The sequence below is a fragment of the Rhododendron vialii genome, chromosome 9a (assembly GCF_030253575.1).
Source record: "Rhododendron vialii isolate Sample 1 chromosome 9a, ASM3025357v1".
NCBI classification, from domain to species: Eukaryota; Viridiplantae; Streptophyta; class Magnoliopsida; order Ericales; family Ericaceae; genus Rhododendron; species Rhododendron vialii.
In genome coordinates, this window is record NC_080565.1 from 35,989,777 (window position 1) to 36,016,306 (window position 26,530).

A 26,530-nucleotide genomic window follows, 5' to 3' on the forward strand; every position below is an offset into this window, starting at 1 on the left:
TGCGATTAAGGTAAACAAATTTTAAAAAAATCAAGGATCCAGTGAAGGATCCCACACGGTAAAACCGTGCGGACCTCACTTTTCCGATCAAATTTCGATGATCCGAGCCGCTCAAAGTGATCGGAATGTAATTTTAAAAATACCTGCCAGAAATCGGGAAAAAATGCTGGAAGGGCTTGATCGAAGCAAATTTCATTGAACAGTTCACTAAAAAAATGCTCAAATCAAGTCATTCTCGGTCATTTTTTTTGTTGATTTCTCGCGTGTACCCTTAAAATCACGTTCTGTACACTTTGAGTGGCTCGAATCATCGAAATTTACTCAAAAAATGGGAGGTTTACACAATAGAACCGTAAAGGATTCTTCACTGAATAATTTGTGTGTGTATATATATATAATCCGAATTCGAGTGATAGTTGTAAATCCTCTTTTGTTTACTTGTCCAAATCAGCTTGAAACTTTTTCCACTTATATTATTGATTGTCAACGTACCTTGCATCTTCCACTTATCAATTTTAGGCCATGTTTCGCTAAGAAAAAATAATTTTTAAAAAAATTAAAGATAATATATTATGAATGAATAATATATATCTTAAAATGAAAAATAAATACTTAAAACATTACAACCTCAGCTAAATTAGGCCTTAATATCATATACTATATCGCCGCAAGCTAGGTCCGGACATCGAATTAAAAAAAAAAAAAACCATATACATCGCCCCTATAATGTGATAGTGCACCACACTTGACCGTTTTTTTATTTAACCGAAGGTGACGAAGGCCGGCAGACTTTATCTTCCAAGAACGCCAATTGACAATTTCAAACAGTACTGTTGTCACCATTTCTTCTGTTCCATAACACCCCAGGTCCTCACCTCACTTCGTCCAAAAATGGCTACTTCCTCTTCCCTCTCTCTCCTCCTCCTCTTCCTCTCTCTCCTCACCCCCACCTCCGTCCACCCCAAACCCCTCCAAGACTCCCCGTACCTCTCCCCTGCCACCGTCCTCTTCCCCGACTTCGACCGCATGCTCGCCACTTTCAAAATCTACGTCTACCCCCCACCAACGCCCTTCACCTTCGCCACCCCGTCCGAATCCCTGTTCCACGCCTCCCTCCTCAACTCACGGTTCATCACCGACGACCCCGATGAGGCCCACCTCTTCTACGTCCCCTTCCCGCCCGACCTCCCGTCCCGCTCCCTCTCCGGCCTCGTCGCGTCCCTCCGGACCAACTTCACCTTCTGGTACCGCAGCCTCGGGGCCGACCACTTCTTCCTCTCCCGCGCCGGCATCGGCCACGCCCCCGACCGCAACGTCCTAGAGTTAAAGAAAAATTCCGTCCAGATTTCTTGCTTTCCGACCACCTCCGGCCACTTCTTCCCCCACAAGGACGTAATCCTGCCGCCCGTCCCCTCTTCCCCACTCGCGCTTCCTCACGCGCGCGTGGGTAAAGAAACGGCGACGTTTTTGGGGTTCATGAGGCGGGACGAGGAACAGGAAAGTCAGTCGAGTCTGGTCGAGGAAGTGGAGGGTGATCCTGAGTTTTTGGTTGAATCTGAGCCGTCGGATTTAACGAGGAGTAAATTCTGCTTGTTCGTGTACGGCGGGGATGGGTCGTGGCTGGGGGAGGCGTTGAGGCTGGGGTGCGTGCCGGTGGTGATTACGGACCGTCCGATCCAGGACATGCCGTTGATCGACGTGGTGAGGTGGTCGGAGATCGCGGTGTTCGTGGGGTCGCGCGGTGGCGTGGCAGAGCTGAAGCGGGTGCTGGGCGGGATCGGCGGGGAACAATATGAGCAGATGAGGGGATTGGGTGTGACGGCAGGGAGGCACTTCGTGTGGAATGAGGTGCCACAGCCGTTCGATGCATTTCACATGGTGATGTATCAGCTGTGGCTGAGACGACACACCATTAGATACGCTCGGAGGGAGTGGATGTAGATTTTCGATCCGGATCCGGATGTGACCCGGGAGTTTAATCCGAGACTATTCTCTCGAACACGCATCGTGTATTTTGTTTTCGTAAAAAATTCTAAAACCACACACACAACCATGGGTCGAACAAACATCTACACAATCAATTACGTGCACTCTTTGTCATGGGTTGGTTCCACGTAAAGGAGTGAGGTGTTCTTTTGTTTTTGTTAATAAACACTTGTTTTGTGCTTTGTTTTATTATGTAAAAAGTACTACTCCTACATTTTACCCATAGTTCTGAATACCGTTTCGAACAGAGTATCGATTTTTCTACTGATACGGTACGTATCGGTACCGGTCAGGTACCGGGTACCGTTTCGGATTTACCGCAATAACAATATATATAATAATTATATATAATTATAATTCAAAAAAATCTTCCATATCATACAATTCATTATAAAATATTTTTAGTCCCACATTGCTTAGTTACTAAACTATTTTTCACTTTAAATGACTTTGCACACTAGTGAACTTGTGAATGAGAACCCAATAAGAGGTCTCGTGCGTTCGGGAAAATGTGCCGTGGCCGAAGACAATTTGGAAAAACTGATTTGGAAACCAATTAACTGGGTGCGCGTTACGGGTTATTCGCGCGCAGGGGGGATGCAAATCCCGGATTTGAGCCTCGCGCACGTAATATGGTTAAGCCAAAAATATTTTATTATTATTTTTTGGGTTAAGAAAATCTGAAAAGTTTTTTTTTTCCTTTTTTTGACCAAGCCGGAATTTTCGGTACGCCGGTACTGGCCGGTATTTTTCAAGATGACCGGTACCGGCCGGTATTGACCGGTATTTGGTCCGGAATGGTGTTAGGGAGTTAGAGTACCGATTTTTTTAAAATCCGGTACGTACCGGCCGGTACCGGCCAGTACGGTACTGGATTAATAACCTTGATTTTACCTACTTGATTCGAATGATATGGTTTAAATTGCTACTCCCCCTGACACACCCCCCGGCCCCACCTCCTTTTTGCCAGTTTACCCCCCCCGCCTCTCTCTCTCTCTCTCTCTCTCTCTCTCTGTCTCTTCTCTTTCGTTCCACCGTTTGCTTCTTTTCTTCTTTTTTTTTTTCCTTTTCTTTTCCAGTTTTTTTTTTCATTTTATTTCATTTTCTTTCTTTTCGGTTTGAATTTTTTTCTCTCTTTAATAATAGGTTCAAGTCTAATTCTAGGCTTTGTAAAGTAATTGAGAAAAAAAAAGTGTTTCAATTGATCGTGTTTATCCCACTATTTACTTTTTCTTTTTTTGTCCTTTATAGATTAAAAAATATAGTTACGAAAATAAGTGTTTCAATTTTCAATCCGTTTGAACTAGTGCAAAGATGTTATTTTTTTGATCATTTCATCCTAAATGGTCGTAATAAATTTTTGGCTCCAAAGTCTTTCAATGAACACCCTAAGAGAGTCCTAAAACTAAATAATGAGTCTTAGTGTGCTCGTTGAAAGGTCGTAAAGTAAAAAATTCATTAAGATTACAATTAGTGTTCGGAAACTAATTACGAAATGTATTTTGCAAACAACATACTAATCCAGAATACAAATGTTATATTTAGGATTACTTTTTTTTTAACTATAGTACAATTTTATAAATTTGTTAACCATTATTTAGCATAGATCCTCCTCTTAACTGATTCAGTAGTATGTTACTTCAAATCACGTTTATACTCCATAGGATTGCAAATTGATGGTTTCTATTTTTTTTTATAACTAAAACGGAAACGTTTTAGGGGCTACTATGTCAATAGAGACAGCAAAGCCCCCGGGTCCCCCATACTTTTTAATTTATTTTTTTATTTAATTACTTATATCTTATTTATTTAATTTCTATAAATACACCCTTTGTATATTTAAAAATATAATTCAAGAATTAAGTGCTTTAATTCTCAATTCAATTAAATCAGAGCAAAGATCGTTTTTTTTTATTATTTTATTTTAAATGGTCATAATGAATTTTTTGGTTTAAGGCTTTTCAACAAACACCCTAAGAATCATTATTTAGTTTCAAGGCTCTCTTAGGGTGTCCATTGATAGGTCTTGGAGCCAAAAATTTATTATGACCATTTAGGATGAAATGATCAGAAAAATAACAACTTTGCACCGGTTCAAACAGATTGAAAATTGAAACACTTATTTTCGTAACTATATTTTTTAATCTATAAAGGACAAAAAAAGAAAAGAAAATAGTGGGATAAACATGATCAATTGAAACATTTTTTTTCTCTCAATTACTTTACAAAGCCTAGAATTAGACTTGAACCTATTATTAAAGAGAGAGAAAAATTCAAACTGGAAAGAAAAAAAATGAAAAAAAAGGAAAAAAAAAACAAAGAACAGAAGAAGCGAACGGTGAAAAGAAAGAAAAGGGAGAGAGAGAGAGAGGGGGGGGGGGGGGGGTAAACTGAGAAAAGAAAGGTGGGGCCGGGGTGTGTGTGTGAGTGTGGGGGGGGGGGGGGGGGGGGGGGGTGATAGCAGGTCTCGATTCAAAAGTACTTTTATTTTTTACAGTATTTTTTTATCATGATTCACAAGTATACTTTATAAAAATACAAACCAGAGATGCATCTACCAGAATTAATTTGCGCCTGTCCCTTTTGTACTACGAGGTTGTTGTGTTTAATTGGGTGAATTTATTACATTATTAGGTAATGTCTCCATCTTGTCCTCTTTTCTCTTTCCTCCTTAAAAACTTTTTCATCCCTTTTGTACAATTCATAAGTTGTTGTCTTTATTTATGTGAATTTAATACATTATTATGCAATGTCTTCGTCTTATCCTCTTTTCTCTTTCCTCCCTAAGAACTTTTCAAGGTGCTATTCATAGGTTGTTGTCTTTATTTGTGTGAATTTATTACATTATTACGCAATATCTCCGTCTTGTTCTTTTTTCTCTTTCCTCTCTGTGAACTTTTCAAGGTACTATTCATAGGTTGTTGTCTTTATTGGTGTGAATTTATTACATTGTTACGTAATGTCTCTGTCTTATCCTCTTTTCTTTTTTCTCCCTAAGAACTTTCAAGGTACTATTCATAAGTTGTTGTCTTTATTTATGTGAATTTATTATATTATTATGCAATGTCTCCGTCTTGTCCTATTTTCTCTTTCCTCCCTAAGAACTTTTCAAGGTACTATTCGTAAGTCGTTGTCTTTTATTTGTGTGAATTTATTACATTATTACATAATGTTTCCGTCTTGTCATCTTTTCTCTTTCCTCCCTAAGAACTTTTCAATGTACTATTCATAGGTTGTTGTCTTTATTTGTGTGAATTTATTACATTTTTTTTTATTAGAGTGTGAATTTATTACATTATTACATAATGTCCCCGTCTTGTCCTCTTTTCTCTTTCCTCCCTAAGAACTTTTCAATAAATCAAGGTTTTAACTTGCGCAATCCCTTTTGTACTATTCATAGTCTTGTTGGACTTGTGTAAATTTATTACTCCCTCCGTCCCATTTTTATTGTCTATTTTCGTTTTTCGTGCCATTCTTTCAACGCTTATATCTCCCAATCTACAATATTTTTCATAATTTTGAAAACTTCGTATTATAGATTTAATCGAGAACTATCAAACAAGATCCATATTGCATATATTTAGAGATTCATATTAGAAGATATAATCGTTGAAAGAACGGCACGAAAAATAAAAATGGACAATAAAAATGGGACGGAGGGAGTACATCATTACGCAATGTCTCCATCCTTTTATATTTTTCCTCTCCACACTAATAACTTTTCAAAAAATAGGTTTCAACTTGGGGGAGGGGTTTGTGGCTCCGCCTTCCCCCTCTCATAAATTTTTGAATTGGGAGATGGTGTTGTATAGTAATGTGTGCAGCACCGTGCTGCGTACTTTTGAGCAGTCGGATCGTGCATCCGACGGTTCGGATCTCATCTCGACAATAAAAGACTCTCATTCAACAATCTCATCTCATCTTGACGCTAGATTTGACCGTCGGATATCATCCAACGAACCGACGGCTCAGAGGGATGCAACACAATTGGGTTGTGCACCTCACTGTACAACACCAACCCAAAGTCTTAAATCTTCATATTCAACAATGTCTATGTCAGATCTAGTGTCCACCGTCCACTTCAGCGACAAGGCTTGTTTGGCAACATTGGGGTCGATTTAGACTGCAAATCACAAGATCTATTGAGGCCGGCGCTTGATGTTGAAGACCCAATAATGGGTTTTTATTTTCAGCATATTAGTTTAAAGTTCAAATGAAACAACTTCATAGGAGCTTTAGTTCAATCTAAATTTCTGTGATGTGTTGAGTCCATTAATAACAATATTTTAGAGTCTATAGTCTGTGAAAAGACAAAATTGCCTTAAATGAGACAAGGGCTAGGAAGTATATATATTGCTCTATTGTAAAATCATATGTACCGTAATCATCAATAAAAGACTGCTCTTTTGCTCCCATGAACGTACCTGATTCTGGAAAACCACGTATATTGCTGTGTCGATTTATTTACTTTGTACTCGTAAATTGTGTGCATATGTGTTTCGATCCTAACGGAGTCTGTACTTTTTATTTTGAAATGCACATTTCTATTAAATGGTTGTAGACTTGTAGTTCTTACCATACAATCGTGACGAAATCGTTGGTAAGTACCGTATGGTTCATGAATGAAATTCTCGATGTTCAAAATTTTTTACATTATTAATTAACGTGTGAAAGTTAATTGATAAAAGAAAGAACAATATGTAAGTATATATGCAGATGGTAAAAACTAAAATTAGAAGTGCGAATATCATAGTTTTAAGTTTATTATTATTATTATTGATATTGATACTCCATAATATTTCAAAAACACAATGGTTCATGAAATTTTCTTTCACATTCCCCTTTAATATAATTTATGCTGCTATTTTGATCGAGGAAACGAGATGAAAAATGAGTTGAGCTAGCAGATAAACGAATTGTTCAAGCTTTAATTGGAAACTCAATGAGTTAGAAAGATCAAGCTTGACTTACTCTTTTTTTTTTTTTGGGTATTTCAGAATATAGCTTGACTTACTCTTATTTAGTACTGTAGAATATATTGTTATCAAACAAGTTTTATGATCGAGTAATCTTTAATTTTTAGATATCAACTTGAGTAACGCTATAAATTTATTGAGCTGCGTACTAAATGTGGTTGGTACTTTTTTTTTTTTGAAAGTCAGTCAACTTCATTTCATTAAAAGTGCCCGTCGGGCAAATACATGAATCCATCGAAAATACAGAGATATGGGCTAAACATCAACATAACCTAAATTCTACGACCGAGAAATGGACATACTGCAAAGCAGAGCCGACACACGAAGTTCGACCAATAGTGCTGTTCACCGTAATAGAGATTAAGCACATACGGAAATGGAATCCAATCACCTTATAAACAAGAAAACAGGGGATTCCTTTTCATCAAACCAATCTTAACCCCGAAAACAGCCACCGGAGCAAGACGACCATAATCAACCTACCATCGTCGGACAATCCTCAATAGGTGCCAGATTATTCGCCCATTATCCCTTCCACACCGGATCTGAAAAAAATAGACCGGTACCTACTCCGAACTGGGGAGACCAGTCGGAAAACCCGAAAAAACTGGTAAAAACAGAAAAACAAGAAGAAAAAAAACCCTAACTCCATCACACCATTATTACCTTGCCGCCGGCCACTAACCGCTGGATCTGAGAAGACAAGGCGGAGTCCGGTTGGTACTCAAAAGCATGTGTTGTCAACATTAACTGTTCAATTAATTGGTCATTTTTACCTTTACCTTGATTACAAAATAAAGATTTATTTTGAACGGAGATTAAAAAATAGAGATCGAGTCATTCTTTATGTAATGCTTTAATTTTTTGTCAACAAAACAGTAAAACAATAAATTAACGAGTGACATATTATAGAACAATATTTGCAAGCATGAAGTTATATATACTATATACTAAGAGAAAATGCTAGGGGTGATATTTAAACCGACAAAACCAAGTCGATAGAAAAAAAATCGACCGAGCTAGTCGGTTCAGTTCGGTTCGGTTTGGGACTTCGGGGGATAACTTTCGTTCAATTTGATTTTGCGAAATGTATATTTTTCGGTTTGTTTTTAGGTTCTAGGGATGTGAAACGGAGAAGACCCGAACCAAGCCGAACTTGACATATACTTTCTCCTTTTCTATTCTTTTGTCCTTCGTCATATTCTAATAGGATAAAAAATTACTCCCTCCATCCCAAATTCTTTGTCCAGTCCGCAAAACGAAGTGTTAAAAATAATACAATTTTTTTAAGAAAAAATTTAAACTTTTTTCACAAATTAAAAATACTCATTGATATCTAGTAAGTTGTTGAAATTTTTTTGATTTTTTATTGCAAAAATTATATTATTTTTAATACTCCGTCTTGTGAACCCGACAAAAAATTTGAAACAGAAAAAATAATTATAACTTTTAATTGGTAATACTATTTATATGTAATATAAATATTATTTGATAGATATGAATAAAATATATAATCAATTAAAAATTGGTACCAAACACTTGGTGAGATATCTATCTACCATTGAAAGCTTCAAACCGCTTCATTTTACACGCACAAAACACAGAAACACCGATCGACTTCAAGATCGAGAGAGAGAAAACTTTCCGGGGGCATATCTCATCGAGAAGATCATCGGGCTGAGCCATGGTAAGTCTCTTCGTACGAAACCCTAGCTTTGGTTTGGATTGATCATCTTCCGTGCATTATACTAGTTGCGCACATATTTGATTGAATGAATCTCAAAATTAGGTTTCACCTATATAATTGTTCCTTCCTAGCATTTGATTCCGTTTTGTTCCTGATTGGTGTGCTCTGCTAATGATTACTATAGTTATGATCCGAATCTAGAACCGGGTTTTGGGTGGTAAATTGCACTTTTTTGGTGTTTCATTGGTTAGGTTTGACTTTCAGCCCTTGTATAGGATCCATTTCCATGTAAATTAGGCTAGTTGGAATAGCACGTAGAATCAATTTCATGATTTTAAGTTTTCTTATAAAGGAAATGATTTTGGCCTCTCATTTTGAGGTATGCTAAAGCTCAATTTTTATCCGAATTGTATACAATTCAAATTAGGGTATCGGTTTCATCATTTTATGTTGCCTAATGTGATTCAGGTCATCTTCTTTGTGGGTGCTCGTTTTTTTTTCCCCTTTTGCAATTTTGTTATTATTGCTTTAATAACCAAAATTATCTTTTGCCCTTTCTTTAGATAGAAGGCAATGTTCTAAAACTCGGTACTCGGTACTCGCTCGGCCGGCCACCTTGTACCTTGTAGGCCGAGTACTCGGCGATTACTCGTCGAGTAGAAATTACTTGGAATTTTTTTTTTATATGTTCCCCAAATGATATTCATAATGCATAACGAGAAGTTCAATGTTCATAGTTCAAACCAAATGAAACTAAGTACAAAATTACTAGTCCATTGCAAAGTTTTACTAGTCCATTGCAAAGCTTAACGTTCAAACCAAATGAAACCAGGTACGAAATTAATAGTCAATTACAAAGTTCAACGTTCAAACCAAATGAAACGAAGTACGAAATTAGTAGTCAATTATTCCTCCTCTTCTTATTCGAGAAGAAGAGGAACAGCAGCAGCTTCGAACAGCAGCAGTAGCTTGATTGGTGTGTTCACTCGATTAGGGTAAGTATAAAACTATACTGAAATTACGCTAATGACCCTTCAAATTTAACATATTATGTATTTTACCCCATTTTTTCAGTTTTTTTTTCCGATTTTCTCCCCACTTCCGAGTAATCTCGTTTTACCGAGTAATCGGTACTCGCCGAGTAATGCCGAGTAATCGGCTGGCCGAGTAATTCCACCGAGTAGCCCTAACTCTACTCGGCTAGGCACCGGGTACCGAGTACTCGCCGAGTATTTCCGAGTTTTAGAACACTGATAGAAGGTGATCTAAGGTGGGCACACACTATGTGTGTGCACATTTTTAGGATGGGTGGGGTAGTGGTTATGGTAGGTGGTTTTAAATTGCTTACTATTTTGCCCATAACAATTTTTCTAATGGCAAGTAAAAAATAGTCATAAATACTTAATTTTAGAGGGACAATTATGGAAATCACTTTTTTGACGGGGCTTTAAAAAATGGGAGACACCACATTGGTGCTCTCCCTTTATATCTTAGAATAGATGACTGGTTTGAGATCTCGTAAGTACAACTTTAGCTCATTTGATTGCTTAAAGACGAAGAAAATGGGGCAAATCAATTGTGGACCTTATTGCATATATAACCCAAGACTAGTTATCCATTTCCTGTTCAGTTTGTTTTGAACATAAATGTAACTAGTAATTCAGGTTCATTCCGTGTCAAAAGTTAATCTCTATTTGGAAATGAGGTAATGTAAAACCTCAAGAGCTTGAGAGATCATTTGGTTTTTAGTTGCTTGGAGTATGTTGCACGTTAAATCAATTCAAGATAGCTTCTATAAATAAGATTACTGAATATGTTTAGCCTTACCCTCCAATATGGAGAATTATTGAGTGAAAATCATGAAACTTGTTCTGTTTCAAGGATTCACTATCTTTTTGTTTTGCTCCCAAACTTATTTATATTAACTAATCTACAAAGGTGCAGATTCTGAAGTAGTTATGGCCGATGAAATTATCATTTTGCATCACAAAACTACTCCTAGCAACTTGAGCAATTTTTATTTAACTAAAAGCTAATGTAGTTTTACATTGACTTACGGTGGCTGTATTTTTGCCCTTGATCCAATGGTCCAACCACGAGGCTTAGCCATTAGGGTCATCCTGGGGTGTGTAATATGGTTAAAGATAGCTGGCTCCTCTCATCTTAGGCATCAAACATAGAGAAATAAAGGTTGTGATGAGTGACGACTCATGACCCGGAAGATGTTTCAGTAGGCACCGTGTTTCAGATGTTCTTTGACCACGGAATGTTGTAAATTGTGAACCTGTTGGTTTAACATCATGCCCTTCCTTGGATGCACCGTTGATCATATTTTATTGTTCCTGGGTGATCCTAATTTCATTTGTCAGATTACTTTTATTATCTAAGTAGTTGTAAAATGGACAGCCTATCGTTTCACATACTGTGATACGTCATATTTGGGCCTTCATCTCCTTGGATAAGTGAAGAGTAGTCAAATTAAGAAGTTTTCGTGAGAAATGAACTTTAAGTGAACATTGTTTTCCCAATCTTATAGTATTTGAAGTTTTGGAGAACTTGATGTATATGCATCACAACTCGATGTTGTGCATACCGCTGATACGATTTAGTTCCAGTACCATTTCGCTCTTCCATGTATGACATGTTTTCCACATTTTGTTGGGTTTCCTTAACTGTTCGTTATATTAGATGATTGTTTTAAGCTTTTTAGGACAAATTCTTGTTTCCTGAAGCCTTTCATTGAATTTTGATACCTCATCAGGCAAGCCAGTACAAAAGTGCATCTAGGAAAGATAAACCTAGAGGACGTCAGCATGGGTTAACTCAACAGAAGAGGCAAGAGATAAAGGAAGCATTTGAGCTTTTTGACACCGATGGCTCAGGTATTGAGTTCTCTTCTCGTGCAAGAACACTGATTTGTGTCTGAAACTTTTTGTAATTAATTGCATTTTTCACTTGGGTCATCTAGGCACTATTGATGCAAAAGAGCTGAACGTTGCAATGAGGTATTGATATCTTGTCCCGAGCACTGTTGGCTTTTTAGGTTGATGAGACTGCAACCTAAAAGTGAGGTATTGATATATTATTTCTTTTCAGGGCGCTTGGTTTCGAAATGAATGAGGAGGTAATATCTACATGCTAACACCTTAACTTGATGGTTCCCAGTTTAGTATATGTTTCTTAACATCATCCCTATTATTGCCGAAAGGGAGGACTGAGGAGGCACCTGCCTGGATAAATCTCTCTCTCTCTCTCTCTCTCTCTCTCTCTCTCTCTCTCTCTCTCTCACACACACACACACACACACAATAGTTCATTTAGTTACTCTGTTGCTCGTGGAATGAATCTGATAGGAAATGTGTAGGACTTTCATCTGCGTGCGTGCACATTTGCGTTGGTTTATATTAAGTGACTCTTTTTTAAAATTTTAATCTGATTGCACTAATTTTGGTAAGTGTACGAAATGGTCATTTTTAGATTGTAATTTTGGCAGCTGATGTTGTTACGAGCTTTCTGTCCGCTAGTTAGGCTTCTTTTAGTAGAGCTTTTTCTTGTCATGAAGCCTTAGCCTAAGTAATGAGGTGAACTTATTGGTAATTTGGCTGATGAGTCTTGAGATAGCTTGTTGCCATCATGTCTGAAAATGGATGGCATATTATGGCCACACTGTTCAGCAATTGAATTGCCTAACTATACAATTGAGTCTTGAACACTGGTTATTACGCTATGTGCTGAACTTAATGTTTCCTGTGAAGGATCTGTTTCCTCTTCTAAGGATCTGTTTTTTCTGTTTCATGTTTTTCGAAGTGATTTGCTACTCATTTTGTACTTATGTCCTTCCAACTTTAACTGTGTATGATGTTCCTAACTTCCTACAAATGAAGGCACCTTTCTTAATCTCAGTAAGGAGTCTATGGATGTGATTAAGTTTTCATTCAAAGATGAGATAATTTACGGTTTTGGGCTTTGGCTGATTGATTTTCTTGATAAAGAGAAAGTGTGTACTCTCATGTCTCAACTCAGTTGATTTATTATTATTTGTCATTATTTGATGCTTAACCCAATATTTCGGAAGCAAACATGTAAATTATGACTGCTAGCATACATCTCATTTCAATTTAACAAAGCAGCAAATTAGACAAATGATTGCCGACGTAGACAAGGATGGCAGTGGTGCAATTGACTTCGATGAATTCGTGCACATGATGACAGCCAAGATTGGAGAAAGGGACAGCAAAGAAGAGCTCATGAAAGCCTTCCACATTATCGACCAAGATAAGAATGTAAACCACTTATTCTGTACAACTTATTCTGTCTTTGGCTTATGGAAACTGATTATATGTCCTTTGTGTATAGGGAAAGATATCTGCCTCGGACATTCAGCGAATTGCAAAGGAGCTTGGTGAGAACTTCACTGACAAGCAGATTCAAGAGATGATTGAGGAAGCAGATCGTGATCGTAAGTCTTCCTTCTTCTGTTTTGTTTTCACATTTTGCCAAGCTGTGTGCTTCAGTTTTTTGTTTGAACCACCTGGCATTTAAGGTTTTTACTTTTGTTTCTGAATTAGAAGTTAGAATTGTTTTTGTTCATGCCACAAACTGATTCTTTTACCTTTATATATATGATTTACATTTGTTATTCTAGCTGAAGTTCTTGCCTGCGTATGCTTTTTTATTGTTGTTTTCTTTTCTTGAATATAAAAATAGTTAGAACCAATAATTTTGTGAGCCAATAACCCTAATGTCATAAGCATCACTCTCTCTCTCTCTCTCTCTCTCTCTCTCTCTCTTAACTCTGCACAAGCACAAGTTTACAGGGACGGTCCTTGGTGAACCAATAACATTGATGAAATAAACATTGACACTTGTACATGAACTTAAAAACAACAGAAGGGGGGCATTCAGGAAAAGAAAACGACCTGATTTTGACTGGATTTTAGAAACTTTAGACCAACAATAACTATAAAAAACAATAGATCAACAACAATTACGAATCGAAGAGCCAAAACTTAACTTTTACCCAAAAGCCATTTGGTAAGTCCTTCGTGTGAAGCCAGGAAGGGCTTAAAAAAATGTATTTGGAATCTCTAGCTTTGGTGCTCCACTTTTTCCTCTAACATATTCATGTTCTTGGTTTTATATATTGGTTATTAGGAAAATGTTCAACGATGGTTTTCAATCAGTTCTTCTTAACGTTTAGCATGCTTATTAATACTCTAGTTGTTTGAAAATTCAGGTGACGGAGAAGTAAACGTGGATGACTATATGAGGATGATGAGGAGAACTTCGTATGGGTACTAGAATGCTGCTGTACAATGTTGCATGTTCCGACTTATGAAATATACATTCCGATGGTCTGTTTGTTTAATTTGTTTAAATAATAGTATTGCTGAATTCCAAACATTTTGCAGCTATTGTAATTTGTATGAGTAGTTTGTTTGCATTTGGAAAGTTTTCTTTCTGCAGAAGTATTTCTAATATACTAGATGAAGCAGAGGATGAGTAGCATTATTGCTGTGTGTTTGTCGTAAAACATGATGCAATGGGCTTTATTATGGTGCAGATAAGTTCGATTCTAACTGCAATTGTAGCATTTTGATGCGAATACAAATCTTTGCTAGAATTGCGATTGGTGTCATATTTCAGATAGAAATTCCTCTCTTTTGGGGATGTTGGACATTGTTATCGGAAGATGGAGATCTTGCCTGTGAAGATATTCGAACCGTTGGCCTCCTAGTGAGGTTCTAAGGATTATGACGAAGTGAGTTAGCCTCAATTGATGGCAGTTCTTCCCTCTCTCTATCGTCTCGTTTGTCGAATGAGGATAATTTATGTTTTGGTTTCCTTGAAAGCATGTGAGGGAGGTTTGAATTTATAGTTACTGCTACATGATCTTATATAATCTGGCACATTTCAGAGTCCATGGGTTTACATCGTTCTGTAAGAACACAAACTATTTTTTTTTTATAGTTATTTCAATGGAATTGCGAGTTATAATACCCAAATAACTCCTGAAAAAGTGTCTCCCCAAAGTTACAAACATAAGTTGTGGACAATTGTGCTGAGTGTAGATATGTGTTAGAACCACATTCCAAGTTATTAAAATTCCGGAAAGCTACAGTACATGAATTGAGAACCACATTTCAAGCTATTAATATTCGTGAAAGCTACAGTACATGAATTGAGAACCACATTCCAAGCTATTAAATTCGTGAAAGCTACAGTACATGAATTGAGAGCATGGAGCATGGCATTCTGGGAGAAAAACAAATTGGAAGAGAGAGATGATTGACGAGTGTCTTGCTGTGGAGGGCATATTCGTCAACACAAACACTTGCTGGGGAGGGCATATTCGTCAACACAAACAAAAGGTCGTGGCACTAGAAATATGCCTCAGTGATATCACTTGCCTTACTTATAATAATAATGCTACCACCACACACATTCACATATTAACAATTGGGGTGGGCCTCACACACAATGGAGGTGTGCAGTGTGTGGGATCCATTCCAATTACGATTATGTGTAAGCGTTTGTATGAGTGTGTGCAGCTGTATAATTATTGTATTTATAATGCACCCCGAGCCAAAGTTAAGGGTGTGTTTGCCGTTCAAAAAAAGAAAGAAGAGTGTGTTTGGAACTTATGAAAAGAAATAAACGGGAAGGGGAAGTTTTAGAAAATTTTCTTTCCCTTGTTTGGTTTCAAGAGAAAGAATACGAAAAACGAGTTCAATTTTCACTCTAATTTCTTCTAACTTTCTTTCTCGTTTTTTCCGTTATACGGAGTATAGTATTTTTTTCTTCTTCTTTTCTCTTTCCATCTCCAGTTCCAAACAGAGCCTAAAAGTGGGGTAGTAGTACTAGGAAAACTTTTTCGTTAATTTGACAAAAAAAGAGTTTCCTTCTTTCTTCCAACTGAATTTGGTTTCCCATACTTTTCGTTCCTCACCTGCTCCTCGTTCTCTTCTCTCTCTCTCTCTCTCTGCGGATACATACACCTACGCCGGTAACGCCAAACCATCTATCGATCGATCTTCTTTCACATGGCTGAAGGGGATAATGAATCGCCCAGACCTCGGGCTTCTCCCTATGACGAGGCAGTGGATGCTTTGTCATCTCTGATAACGAAACGCAGCCGTGCGGATAAGAGCAACAAAGGCGATCGATTCGACATTCTGTACGATTATATCAAGGTGATTATATTATTACTGGTAATTTGGTAATAATACGATGACTTAATTGCTGTACGTACGTTTGTTGTTATGTTGAGCCGATGGTTAGCTGTGTATAATGAACTGCAGATGCTGGATTTGGAGGAGCCGATTTCGAAGATGAAGGTTATTCATGTTGCTGGAACCAAAGGAAAGGTAGTGTGATTTCCCGTTTTCTATGTAAGGAGTAAAAGAAGAATTTGGTTTAGCTGTAACTGTGGTGGCTTATTTCTCGAATGGTATATGCATTGGTTCTAATCCAGAGTAATTAGGACTGCAATGAACAGAGCTGTTTGCGAGCAGCTCGAGGCTGGGCTCATTATGGGCTCGGCTCGTTTTCTAACAAGCAGAGCTTGAGCTTGAGTTTCAAGCTCGTTTAGTAAAGCTCCAGTTACTTGTAACACGGCCCGTTTGTGTAAGCTTGACTCGTTTAGTGAAAGAATCGAGCTTGAACATCTTGATATTTAACAAGCTGAGCTCGAGCTAGATTATTTGGGCTCGACTTGAGTTCAAGCCGAGCTTGAGACAGACTAGTTTTGAACGAGCTGAGGTTGAACACTTAAAAGCTCGGCTCATCTCATCTCGTTTGCAGCCCTAAGAGTAACACAGCTCGAATTTATTTCATGTTTCATTAGTCGTAGAGTGTTACGGTCGACGAAGAGATGTAGTTACAACACTAAAGAAAAGCGACGAGACTACCACTAATGGAAATGCTAGTCGGAGGGGATGACTTAAGTTGACAGGGAATGACATGGTAAAAAGTTATGAATCTACTTAATTTAATTGAACATATAGCCCTTGACAGTGCAGAATCGGGAAAAAGAAATTAGGGATCCAACCACAATTGAACAGGAAACCAAGGCTTAGTTTGGTTATGACCAGTAGTGTTTTAACTTTTTCATGCAAGGTCTATGTTTCTTAGAAACATTCTAATTGGCTTTTTGTTTCACTGCCAGCTAACTCTGTTGGGTTCTGGGTTCTTATATGAAATTAAATATATATATTTGTTTTATCAGCAAGCATTAACCTATTCATGATTCCCTTCTTCACCCTGCCTTAATTTGAAAGATTTGGCAATGAGATCCAACTAATATGTTGGGGCAGTCATTCTTAAACTGTTTCACATCTTATTTTGCTTCTTCACTTAAAGTCAGTGCAATGTACTGTCCAGTAGTTCCTTAGTTTTACTTAGTACAATATGATTGTGCGTCACTTAGAATCTTTCTTTGTTATGACTTACTGAAGTTGCATCAGGTAGAACCACGTTCTTGACATATTTAGAAATTACTTTGAATTCTGTTTATGGAAACGATACTGATCCATCTTCCATCACGAGATTTACAAAGGGATCAACCTGCACGTTTGCAGAATCTATATTACGTAATTGTGGCTTCCACACTGGACTTTTCACATCTCCTCACCTCGTTGATGTCCGAGAACGATTTCGACTGGATGGGTAGGTTTATTGACCTTTGTTATCAAGTCTGTATTTAAGTCCTGGTCCAATATTCATTTCCCAGATTTCTGATCAGTTCATTTTCTAGTTGTTGAACTGACTTAGAGGGGTGAAAGCTTGAGTATCAGGTTGCGTAGCTGGTTTGATTTGATAATCAATTTTAGCCAAGGGCTCAAACCAGTAGTTTTTTATCTCTCGAAACTTTGGATTCTTCTCAACTTGTTCTGTTTACATTTTTTGGCCTGTTGTGAAGGCCTGTTTAATTTTTGACGGTAGAAAATACTTGTCTTGTTGCATTGCATGTTGGGTAGGCCTATTCCTACATAGGGAATTATCTTAATTGTACTTTCAGTTTTGAATGTGCCAAAATCGTTATTTGTTATATTTAATTTGAGTTTTAATGCTTTCATTCTGGTTGAATTGTTTCAGCATGGACATATGCCAAGAGAAGTTTCTCGCATATTTCTGGTGGTGTTGGAATACACTAAAGGCATGCACTTTTATACCCCTTTTTTTGTTGTTTACTTGTTTATGGACTTATTTTCCTGAGCTATCAAGCCTTGTACACCTTCTTCTGTAGTGTTCTTTTTTCAAATTTTTGTCAGCTACTTCATGTTCTTGTGTGTAAAATTTGTAGTGAAGATTAAGCTGTGGAAATATCTACAGAAATTATTAGTGTCTCTCTTTGATGGGTATGAGCTTGTTTTTGTAGAGCTTTTGAGTCAATGCTTAGCAGTTTATGCTTTATCAACTATGGCATTTACAAAATACAGGTTTTGGAGCCCTTTCACTTGCTTTATAGTTTATTATGGATTAGCTAGAGAACTAGTACCTTTTGGATTTAGACCTACTCTCACATATAGTACCCAACGGGACGCTATCTAGAGTTAGATCCAATATATAAGAGGTGCGTTTTGTTATGTCTTGAAGGTTAACATGGATAGTGCCAAGATGCGTCAAGTTCTCCTCAAAGAGTGGCCCGAATGTGGTACAGTTCTGGAGGTAGAGGTTTTTGTGTCAGGTAGGGGAATTTAATAGCTACAATGGGAGATGGAGATATGGGTATACTTGTTGGCTGTAGCTGTTTGGACTTTGGAGTTGTATAATACTACCCTTTAATATACATTGAATATAAAACTATTTTGGTTCCTTTCTGTGTCTGACCCCATCTCAGACATGCAATCCTCTGACACATTTTTTTCTCTAAAAAGAAACTCTTCCTGATACCCTTAGAGACATTTCAATGGTGCCCATGCATTTGAATTGTGTGCCTCTGTGTGTGTGTGTGTGTGTTTTTTCTGTTCTGCTACTACAACCCCACAGTGTGCATTTATGCATAAGCATGTATGTAATGTTGTAAAAATAAAGAAGAGATGAAACATCTAGCCTGCTCTTATCTGCCATCAAGTTGGTTGTCTTAGCTTTGTATTAGGGCATTTGGCGTAGAAATTACAAAGCCAGTCTAAGTTGTTGGACTAGTTGTGTTTGCATAATATATTGGTAAAAGTAAAACTCTTAATATTTCCCGAGTTACATTTGAATTGCACTTGCCGATACACTATACAAAATGACCATTAGGGCTGTTGGACGAGATGTACCTCTCTGGCCTCTTGAACTTCAAGCCAGCCTGATTTATGTTTATTTCTTTTTCTTGCTTAAGGAAATTGATGGTCATTGGCTGACAACCTTTTAGCTTACAAGTCAAGTCATTGCCAATTGTTTGACCTATTTTTCCAAGCTCCTACTCCTTTGATACCTTTTAAAGTTATGAAATGGAAACACTAGAAATTCTGTTTTGCATAACCATTGCCTACAAGCACACAAACCTATATGCTCCTGTATAGTTGTAGATGAATGATGAAAGTACTTATGATCAGTTAGTTATGGGGGTTTCTTCTGTTCATATGCAGGAAAAAACCAGTGATGATATACCTATGCCTGCTTACTTTCGCTTCCTTGCATTACTTGCCTTCAAAATATTTGCTGCAGAACAGGTAGCTCATGCAGTTTCTTGTCATTTCTCTCTCTTTCCTTTTCTTTGGCTCTTGCCCTTTAAGAATCACATAGCACTAGAAAATGTAACTTCTACCATTCCTTATATTCATTCTACCTCATGAGCTGAGACCATAAGCATTATGTTCATACCAATGGATGAGCTAAGAAGAATCATCATCAATATAAGGATGCTCTGTTTTGCTGCAGGTAGATGTTGTTATCTTGGAGGTTGGGTTAGGTGGAAAGTTTGATCCGACAAATGTGGTACGTACATAACTGTTCATTGACTGTGGAAGGCAAATTTTCTGTTACTTTAGTTACTTGAGGTGTGCTCACTTGTTGGATGGATAGAGTGCTTGGGTTGGACATCTCTTACACTATTATAATCACTTTTCAGGTACAGACACCAGTTGTATGTGGTATATCGTCCCTTGGGTATGATCACATGGAAATTCTTGGTAAGTTAGTTCCATGTCCATAGTTAACTATTTGTCATGGTTAGAACGCTGTACTATACTGTTAGAGTAAGCGAATCAGTTCTTCATCTATCCTTTTGAAATGCGAAACTACATGTTGTGCATTTGGTAAGGACATTCAACATATCTTGCATTACCGGATATACGTGTATGCACTACACACTAGAGAATAGGCAACATAGTAATGATATTTACATCTTCTACTACGAGTCCCACAGCATGGCTGGTGCTTTTCTAGACAGTGAGGGTTCCTGTAGGTCGGCTGTTAAAACATACTCTTTGATGTGAACCATGCATCTTGTTTTGCTCCTATGTATCAATATATAGACATTTTTATGACTAATTTTTTCATCACTTGATTTCTTGCTGTTGCTACTTTTCTTTGTTAGACTGAATTGCTGGTTTACATGCTTGTATACATCATTGTGCTTATTTCCTGGAAAGCATAATCATTTGCTGTCTGTCTTCACGATTATTCTGGTCTGGGTGTCAGACTGCCAGTTGTGGAATCTAGAATCTGGCTGCATTTTGGGTGGTTGAGAATATTAAATTATACTCCCTCGTCCCATTTTGCTTGTCCATTTTCGTTATTCGTGCCGTTCTTTAAACGCTTATATGTCTCAATCTATAATGTTTTTCATAATTTTGAAGACTTTGTATTATATTTGAGTTTTATTGGAGCATTTGTTTGAGTTAGTGTATGAAATGCTTCTATAATAGGAGTTGATAAATGAGTTTTCTACTTTTCTTCAATTGTACGCAGGAAATACTCTTGGAGAAATTGCAGGGGAGAAGGCTGGTATCTTTAAGGTAGTCTTCATAAACAATGTTCCTCACAACATTTTATGTATTTCAATAGGTCATGCTCCTTGCACGCAATACAAATTTGGTCGTCGGTCATTTTCATATTTTTCTTCTCCTTCTCTCTTCCATTTTGTTCCGAGCTCATATTTGTGTTGACCATCTTCCATGCAGCAAGGAGTTCCTGCCTTTACTGTGCCCCAACCTGATGAAGCAATGTGTGTACTTGAAGAGAAGGCTTCCCAGTTGGATGTAAGTTTCTGATTTACTTAATGATTAGTGTAGTTTGCTGCAGGAGTTGGCAGTAAAACTGACTCAAACGTCAAAGCTCAACTCCAAAGTTGAAGGGTGAATTTACTTGCTTGCTCAACCAGCTTCAGAGCAAGAGCTGCATGAAAAAAGCTACTCATGTGGGGAAATGGAAAATAAAGCCACCAAACTGTCAACTCTTGCGCGTCTCGCAGTTGGTGAAAGTGAAACTTTGCAAATTGATGAATTTCTTGGACCACTCAGGGTTGGCTTGGTGGCACAAGCCATAATTCAAGCTGCATAAATTACAGCCATGGGTTCTATTTTTATTTTAACTATAGCTGAAATATTACCCATCCATATTTGTTTTGTGAAAATAAGCTTGTTCTTCGTACTATGCTATCTGGCCTTATGCTACAAGTACCTTTTCAATTTGTTCCTACAAGGCAAGCTATGACGGCATCTACTGCATGTGGTTGCTGTACTGGTTGTAAGGTGTATTTTCGTTTATAATTGCCAAGAGGAATGAGATTATGGATTTATTGAATTGAGGAATTTTTCTGATTGCAGGTAAAACTACAAGTAGCACCCGTGTTGGATGCGACTCTGTTGAATGGTCTACATCTTGGGCTGGATGGTGAGCACCAATATCTAAATGCTGGTCTTGCCATTGCTTTATGTTCTACTTGGCTCCAAAGGACCGGTCACAATGAAATCAACTACCTGGATCAAACTGTAAGTTCTCCTCTCGGCATAGTGTTAAGGTTCTTTCGAGTATCTTTCTGCTTGATAGTTTTCCATTCGACAGACTCTTAGGCTGTGTCTGACCCGGATTGTTGGGTGGAATGGAAAGGGAAGGAAATGAAAAAATTGAGGATCTAATGGCTAACAACATAGCCTTAGGACTTTGTTATATCTGACTTAGTTCTTTTCTTTCTACTTGGATGTAGAATTCTCTGCCTGAACAATTCCTTAAAGGGCTTACAACAGCTACTTTACAAGGACGGGCTCAGATTGTCCCTGATCGGTTGATTGGTGCTGAAAGCCCAGGAGATCTGTTGTATTATTTGGATGGAGCCCATAGTCCTGAAAGCATGGAAGTATGTGGAAAATGGTTTAGTCATGCCATCACTGGAGAAAGCAGACAACAAAATGCAAGCAATCAACGACAAGAAAACTCCACTCAGGTATAAAAACCACTGTTTTGATCTCGTTGAATCAATATCTCTTGAGACATTTAAGCTTATATGGAAAATATCTTTTTGAGGACTAATTGGTAGAAGTAGGGAAGTTAAATTCCATGTTGTATAAACCAATTAGGGCTAGCCTAGTCAGCCACCCTCGTACACTATCTATTTGTTCTCCTGTATATGAGTCTATGGTTTTGAGTTTATTTCTTCCCCTTAATTCTTGGGTTGTTCTGTATTCGGTTTGATTTAGTTGTTGCCGACCTCACATGATTGAAGAATGTAACTCTCCTTCCGCTTGGCATAAACTAATAAAATAAGATCCACTTTGTATACAGTGTGTTGGCCACTAACATGAAGTGGGTTACTTATTCAGGAAAAAAATAATTTCCACTAAACTTCGAGGAGTGACATGAACACAGATGGAGCACTGCTGTATCCCCACTGCACTTAAGAAAGTTATACCAACCTGCATACTATACTGCTGCTATCATAATTTAAGAGAACAATGTAGTAAATAAGAAAATGAAGAACAAAGAAGTGATGAGTCATCACATATTTTGTGTGTTTGAGAGAGTCAGGAGACAGTAGCAGTCTTCATGACGATTGCATTATACACAGCCTCCACTTAGTAGCCTGATTGTCAGCTGGGAGTTATTTCTTCAAAGCCAGACAGCTTAGAAGCACAACCTGAGTTGGAATGTCAAGTATCTGGAATAAGCTATTGGAGCAAACACTTTAGTGAACTTCCACGCCACTTTGATTGAAAACTCATCACTAGGAATAGCTATTTATGTGATTTGATATGATAAACAAAGGCAGGTCATGAAAAATGAGGGATACAACTTGTATAGTTGCCAGAAAATGAATTGTTATTTCAATGGGTAGTTGAACTGAATTCAATTCTTGCTAGCTTTTACAAATCAATGAAAAAATATAGAGAAGCCATCTCCATTCTTCACTATGATTCTCAGTTTTTAAACTCGCATTTCCGGGAGCAAGGAGGCACATTCTGTTTCTTATGTGTGTACTTTGTGTATTACTTGTTTCGGTGCACCGAAGTTCTAAAATTATGTTGGTGTGTAACAACGGTTTTGGATTATTTGGAAGTTAGATTAATCTTTATAAGTAACTATGAGCTAACTTGTTGTGTAACTGGATGCTGATGAGCTAACTTGTTGAAAAAATGCAGATATTGCTGTTCAATTGTATGTCAGTGAGGGACCCACAGTTGCTTCTTCCGTGCCTGATTAATACATGTGCTAATCATGGTAAATAATAAAGGCAAATACCTAAAGGACATTCCCAATGCTTCAAGGGGGTTGATATAGTAAAGACTTAGTGCCTGGTGTTTGGTGTTTCGGATCATTGCGCGTATGGGTTACTTTTATGCTTGAATTCCCATTTCAATCCCTACTGCTTCAGGTTCTACCCCATGCTACATGGACAAGTGTAGATGTATTGGGTGCTAACTCGCGTCTACTTCAACTACTAAACATTTTATTCGTCTTATTCTGAAGTCCAAGGATATTTTGGGATACAGCTAATTAGCTAAATCTTCACATTTCTTGTTTTCTGTTACTTTAATTTCCTGCGTCCGTTAACCTAGGACCTCACTCCTTTTGAATCAACTTGGGAGAGTTAAGGCAGTTTTACATACAAATAAATAGAACAAATGAATTACCAGATATTCTTGCAAGGTTCATGTTCAAATGGATATTTTGGATGTAAAACCCATATAGACAATTCACGTATTTGGAAGAATAGATGTGGCATATCTTCAAAGCAGCGTACAAGGACATAGCTGCTTTGTTTTTACCATGCCATGGCTCCACATAGCCGATACATTTGGGGCGTTCATGCAATTTATACTTAAAATGCCCTAAATGAGGACCTGCTATTGGATAAAATGCTGTTAGCTAAACTTTAAGCGGGCAGCTGACAATTTTAAGCTTCCAAGCTATGCACATTTATCTGTTCTCTGTGGTTATGTGAAAGTTTTATGTGTTATTCATGGGTTGTCAACTGGATATTCCAGGAGTACACTTCCAGAAGGCGCTTTTTGTACCGAACATATCTGTATATTACAAAGTGTTGTCCAGTGCCTTACCACCAACCGATTCCCAGGTTGATCTGTCATGGCAACTGACTCTTCAAAATGTATGGAAGAACCTCATTGGCATTGAAAAAGGTACTCTACTTGTACTTTTGATACATTTTCTTTTCAGATGGAGAAGTGATGAAAATTTGAGTAACTGAACAAATATGATTCATCTCCTGTTCAGAAAAGAGTATGATTCCTCATATTTTTCAACAGTTGGCATTTAAGTTTCATGTACTTCGAATGATGTCGATAGTTTAACTCCGATTTGTATGGGAAACTACTCTGATTTGCATGGATGGAATTCTTTCACAATCATATGTTGTGTGCCTTTAAATCATGAGTTCCTATTTGATAGGAAGGGATGCCAGAGATAGAGACCTTGTCTATGAAGAAAATGACAAAAGCAAGGAGAGTGGAGTTAGGAGTTGTGAGAGCAGCATGGTTTTTCCCTCGCTTCCCACTGCTATCAAATGGTTGCGGGACTCTGTGCAGCAGAATAAGTCTGTTCGTTTTCAGGTAATGGTTTACTTCCGAGAAAACATGTTTCCTTAAACTTTTTTGTTTGTTAAATATGTTTCCTTAAACTTATCCGACTAGGAAAGGATAACAAATGGATGCCACATTATTCAAGTATCTTTGAGGAAGAACAAAAATTTTAGATTGTTTGATGTTTGAACCATCGAGGAATCTTCCAATGGTATAGACGTTTTAGGTTTCATAAACATATACATAAGTCCTCTTTTTAAGAGGTACTTATGTCCTCATTTTAAGGTCCTTATTAGAAGCTCACTGTATATATATATACACACGGAACGGTTCAATGGACAACTATTTAGACACCTAAAAAAACACCTCAAATCTCAATCATATACGGATCGGTTCTACTAAGGAATCCCTCATTTATTTCATGCAATTGAACAGTGTTGTCCTTTAGTTGTCTTCATTGTCAGCCCATATTCCATTTCCATATGCACCATCTCCAATTAGGAACCATGCCTAAGCAAATAAGACTTCCTTGCTCTTTCTCTTTGGTGAGTTCTTCCTGAGTTATGTTACTCGAAAGGTGATCTTATCGGAATGAGGAACAGGAGGGTATGTGTTACAAGACACATACCCTAAAATATCATGCTTCTTTTAAGTGATAAACTTCCAATAGAAAATACTCCCTCCGTCCCGTATTGCTTGGTTTGTATTCGAAATCCAATTTTTCAAGGGGACACGCAATTAATGCATGTCTCCTTAGAAAGCTTGGCTAAATTTCCAAGAATACCCCTTATTCTCTCCATTAAAAGCTACTTTTAATCATTTATGAGGGGTAGTTTGTGGAAATACACACCTTTTAGTTTGATTTTTCAAAAAAGTACAAGTATTTTGGGACTTCCCAAAATGAAATACAGGACAAGCAATATGGGAGGGAGTACCAATTATTCATGCAAAACACACTCCCAAGAGAATAATGACCAATTTTTTGGACATTTTCTAATGTCAAAATTCCACTCTTTCTAGATGTTTAGCTATTTGATTTTTCAGGAAAACTTCGGGACCTCTTTTGATGTATTAATTTCCGAACTAATATTAGTATATCATTTTTTGGAGCGTGCTTTCCAAAGTGTAATACAATGGGGTATTTGCCTTCCTACTAATGCGATTCCTGAGAGTTCAACTAGCAAAGTCAGAGAGTACTACTTCCTCTACGGTTTCTATGTGAGAAGAATCACATCGTTCTGCTAATCTAGGTACAATTCGATATAACATAAAAGCTTATGATGAACAAAGAAAGGACTATAGTCAAAAAATTGGCCATCTTTCTTTTGCAGCCTTTCCACTACATCTCTTTAAACACAAATGTTGTATTCCACCTGTCAATAAATCATGTTGCTTTAATGTGTATCTTCTTGTTGCTGTTGTTGATGATGAGGTTTAGAAGTCATCGACTTCTACGGTACTGACTTTTTCTCTGGTTTCTTTTATCAGGTGCTCGTAACTGGTTCGTTACATCTTGTGGGTGATGTATTAAGATTAGTCAAGAAGTGAGACATGAGAGTTGAGTTTGTATCGCTGCTTCGGAATGTCGTTCAAACTGCAACCTTTGTGTTAGGGAAGGCGATGATTGTTACATTTTATTTTGAGTGAAATCTCTTGTACTATTTGCTAGTAAAAGTGCCTCCATTGCTGTTGTTTTTCTGGAAGTCGATAAAAATCATGGGGAATGAGTTGGTTTTTTGTTTGCATTTCTGACAATATCATAGTGCGCGCACCATTTCAAATTGCTATGATACATTTTGAAGGATCATGATTTATGGGAAATGATTTGAGATGAATGGAGGACAACAAATACAATCTAGTCAAAATAACTTCTTATCAATCCAAAAACAAAATTTTGTGGTGATTGTTTATCTGCT

General features: G+C 37.5%; 3 protein-coding genes across 5 annotated transcripts; all 3 read left to right on the forward strand.

Annotated features, from left to right (window-relative positions):
* The first annotated feature begins 609 nt into the window (after positions 1-609).
* LOC131300166 (probable glycosyltransferase At5g11130) lies at positions 610-2,233 on the forward strand. The gene has a single exon (XM_058325880.1). The coding sequence runs from the start codon at positions 892-894 to the stop codon at positions 1,939-1,941; it is 1,050 nt and encodes a 349-aa protein (XP_058181863.1). The 5' UTR covers positions 610-891; the 3' UTR covers positions 1,942-2,233.
* Positions 2,234-8,497: 6,264 nt separating this feature from the next.
* Positions 8,498-14,228, forward strand: LOC131300190 (caltractin-like). Its single transcript, XM_058325913.1, has 7 exons — positions 8,498-8,649; positions 11,411-11,531; positions 11,618-11,654; positions 11,746-11,773; positions 12,780-12,932; positions 13,006-13,108; positions 13,886-14,228. Exons 1-7 carry the CDS (start codon positions 8,647-8,649, stop codon positions 13,948-13,950), a joined length of 510 nt encoding a protein of 169 aa, XP_058181896.1. The 5' UTR covers positions 8,498-8,646; the 3' UTR covers positions 13,951-14,228.
* A 1,314-nt stretch (positions 14,229-15,542) lies between these two features.
* On the forward strand, positions 15,543-26,482 carry LOC131300142 (folylpolyglutamate synthase-like). Of its 3 annotated transcripts, XR_009190877.1 has the most exons (16): positions 15,543-15,842; positions 15,951-16,016; positions 17,207-17,316; positions 17,746-17,806; positions 19,227-19,310; positions 19,519-19,575; positions 19,709-19,769; positions 20,551-20,597; positions 20,763-20,840; positions 21,408-21,572; positions 21,788-22,024; positions 23,217-23,295; positions 24,063-24,215; positions 24,484-24,644; positions 26,103-26,252; positions 26,425-26,482. XR_009190877.1 is itself a non-coding variant. In XM_058325850.1 (15 exons), exons 1-15 carry the CDS (start codon positions 15,693-15,695, stop codon positions 26,160-26,162), a joined length of 1,569 nt encoding a protein of 522 aa, XP_058181833.1. In that variant the 5' UTR covers positions 15,543-15,692; the 3' UTR covers positions 26,163-26,288. The 3 variants fall into 3 exon arrangements, 2 of the variants coding, with proteins under 2 accessions (XP_058181833.1, XP_058181834.1); XM_058325850.1 differs by lacking the exon at positions 26,425-26,482 and having other exon boundaries at positions 26,103-26,288; XM_058325851.1 differs by lacking the exon at positions 26,425-26,482 and having other exon boundaries at positions 15,768-15,842; positions 17,229-17,316; positions 26,103-26,288.
* The last annotated feature ends 48 nt before the right edge of the window (positions 26,483-26,530 follow it).

Excerpts from the sequence above, each read along its gene's own strand:
- LOC131300166 (XM_058325880.1), top strand. The coding sequence starts at position 892 with ATGGCTACTTCCTCTTCCCTCTCTCTCCTCCTCCTCTTCCTCTCTCTC.
- LOC131300190 (XM_058325913.1), top strand. Across the intron at positions 11,655-11,745 it reads GAGCTGAACGTTGCAATGAG|GGCGCTTGGTTTCGAAATGA; the intron begins GTATTGATATCT and ends ATTTCTTTTCAG. Across the intron at positions 13,109-13,885 it reads TGAGGAAGCAGATCGTGATC|GTGACGGAGAAGTAAACGTG; the intron begins GTAAGTCTTCCT and ends TTGAAAATTCAG.
- LOC131300142 (XM_058325850.1), top strand. The coding sequence starts at position 15,693 with ATGGCTGAAGGGGATAATGAATCGCCCAGACCTCGGGCTTCTCCCTAT. Across the intron at positions 17,317-17,745 it reads GAACGATTTCGACTGGATGG|CATGGACATATGCCAAGAGA; the intron begins GTAGGTTTATTG and ends GAATTGTTTCAG. Across the intron at positions 17,807-19,226 it reads GGTGTTGGAATACACTAAAG|GAAAAAACCAGTGATGATAT; the intron begins GCATGCACTTTT and ends GTTCATATGCAG.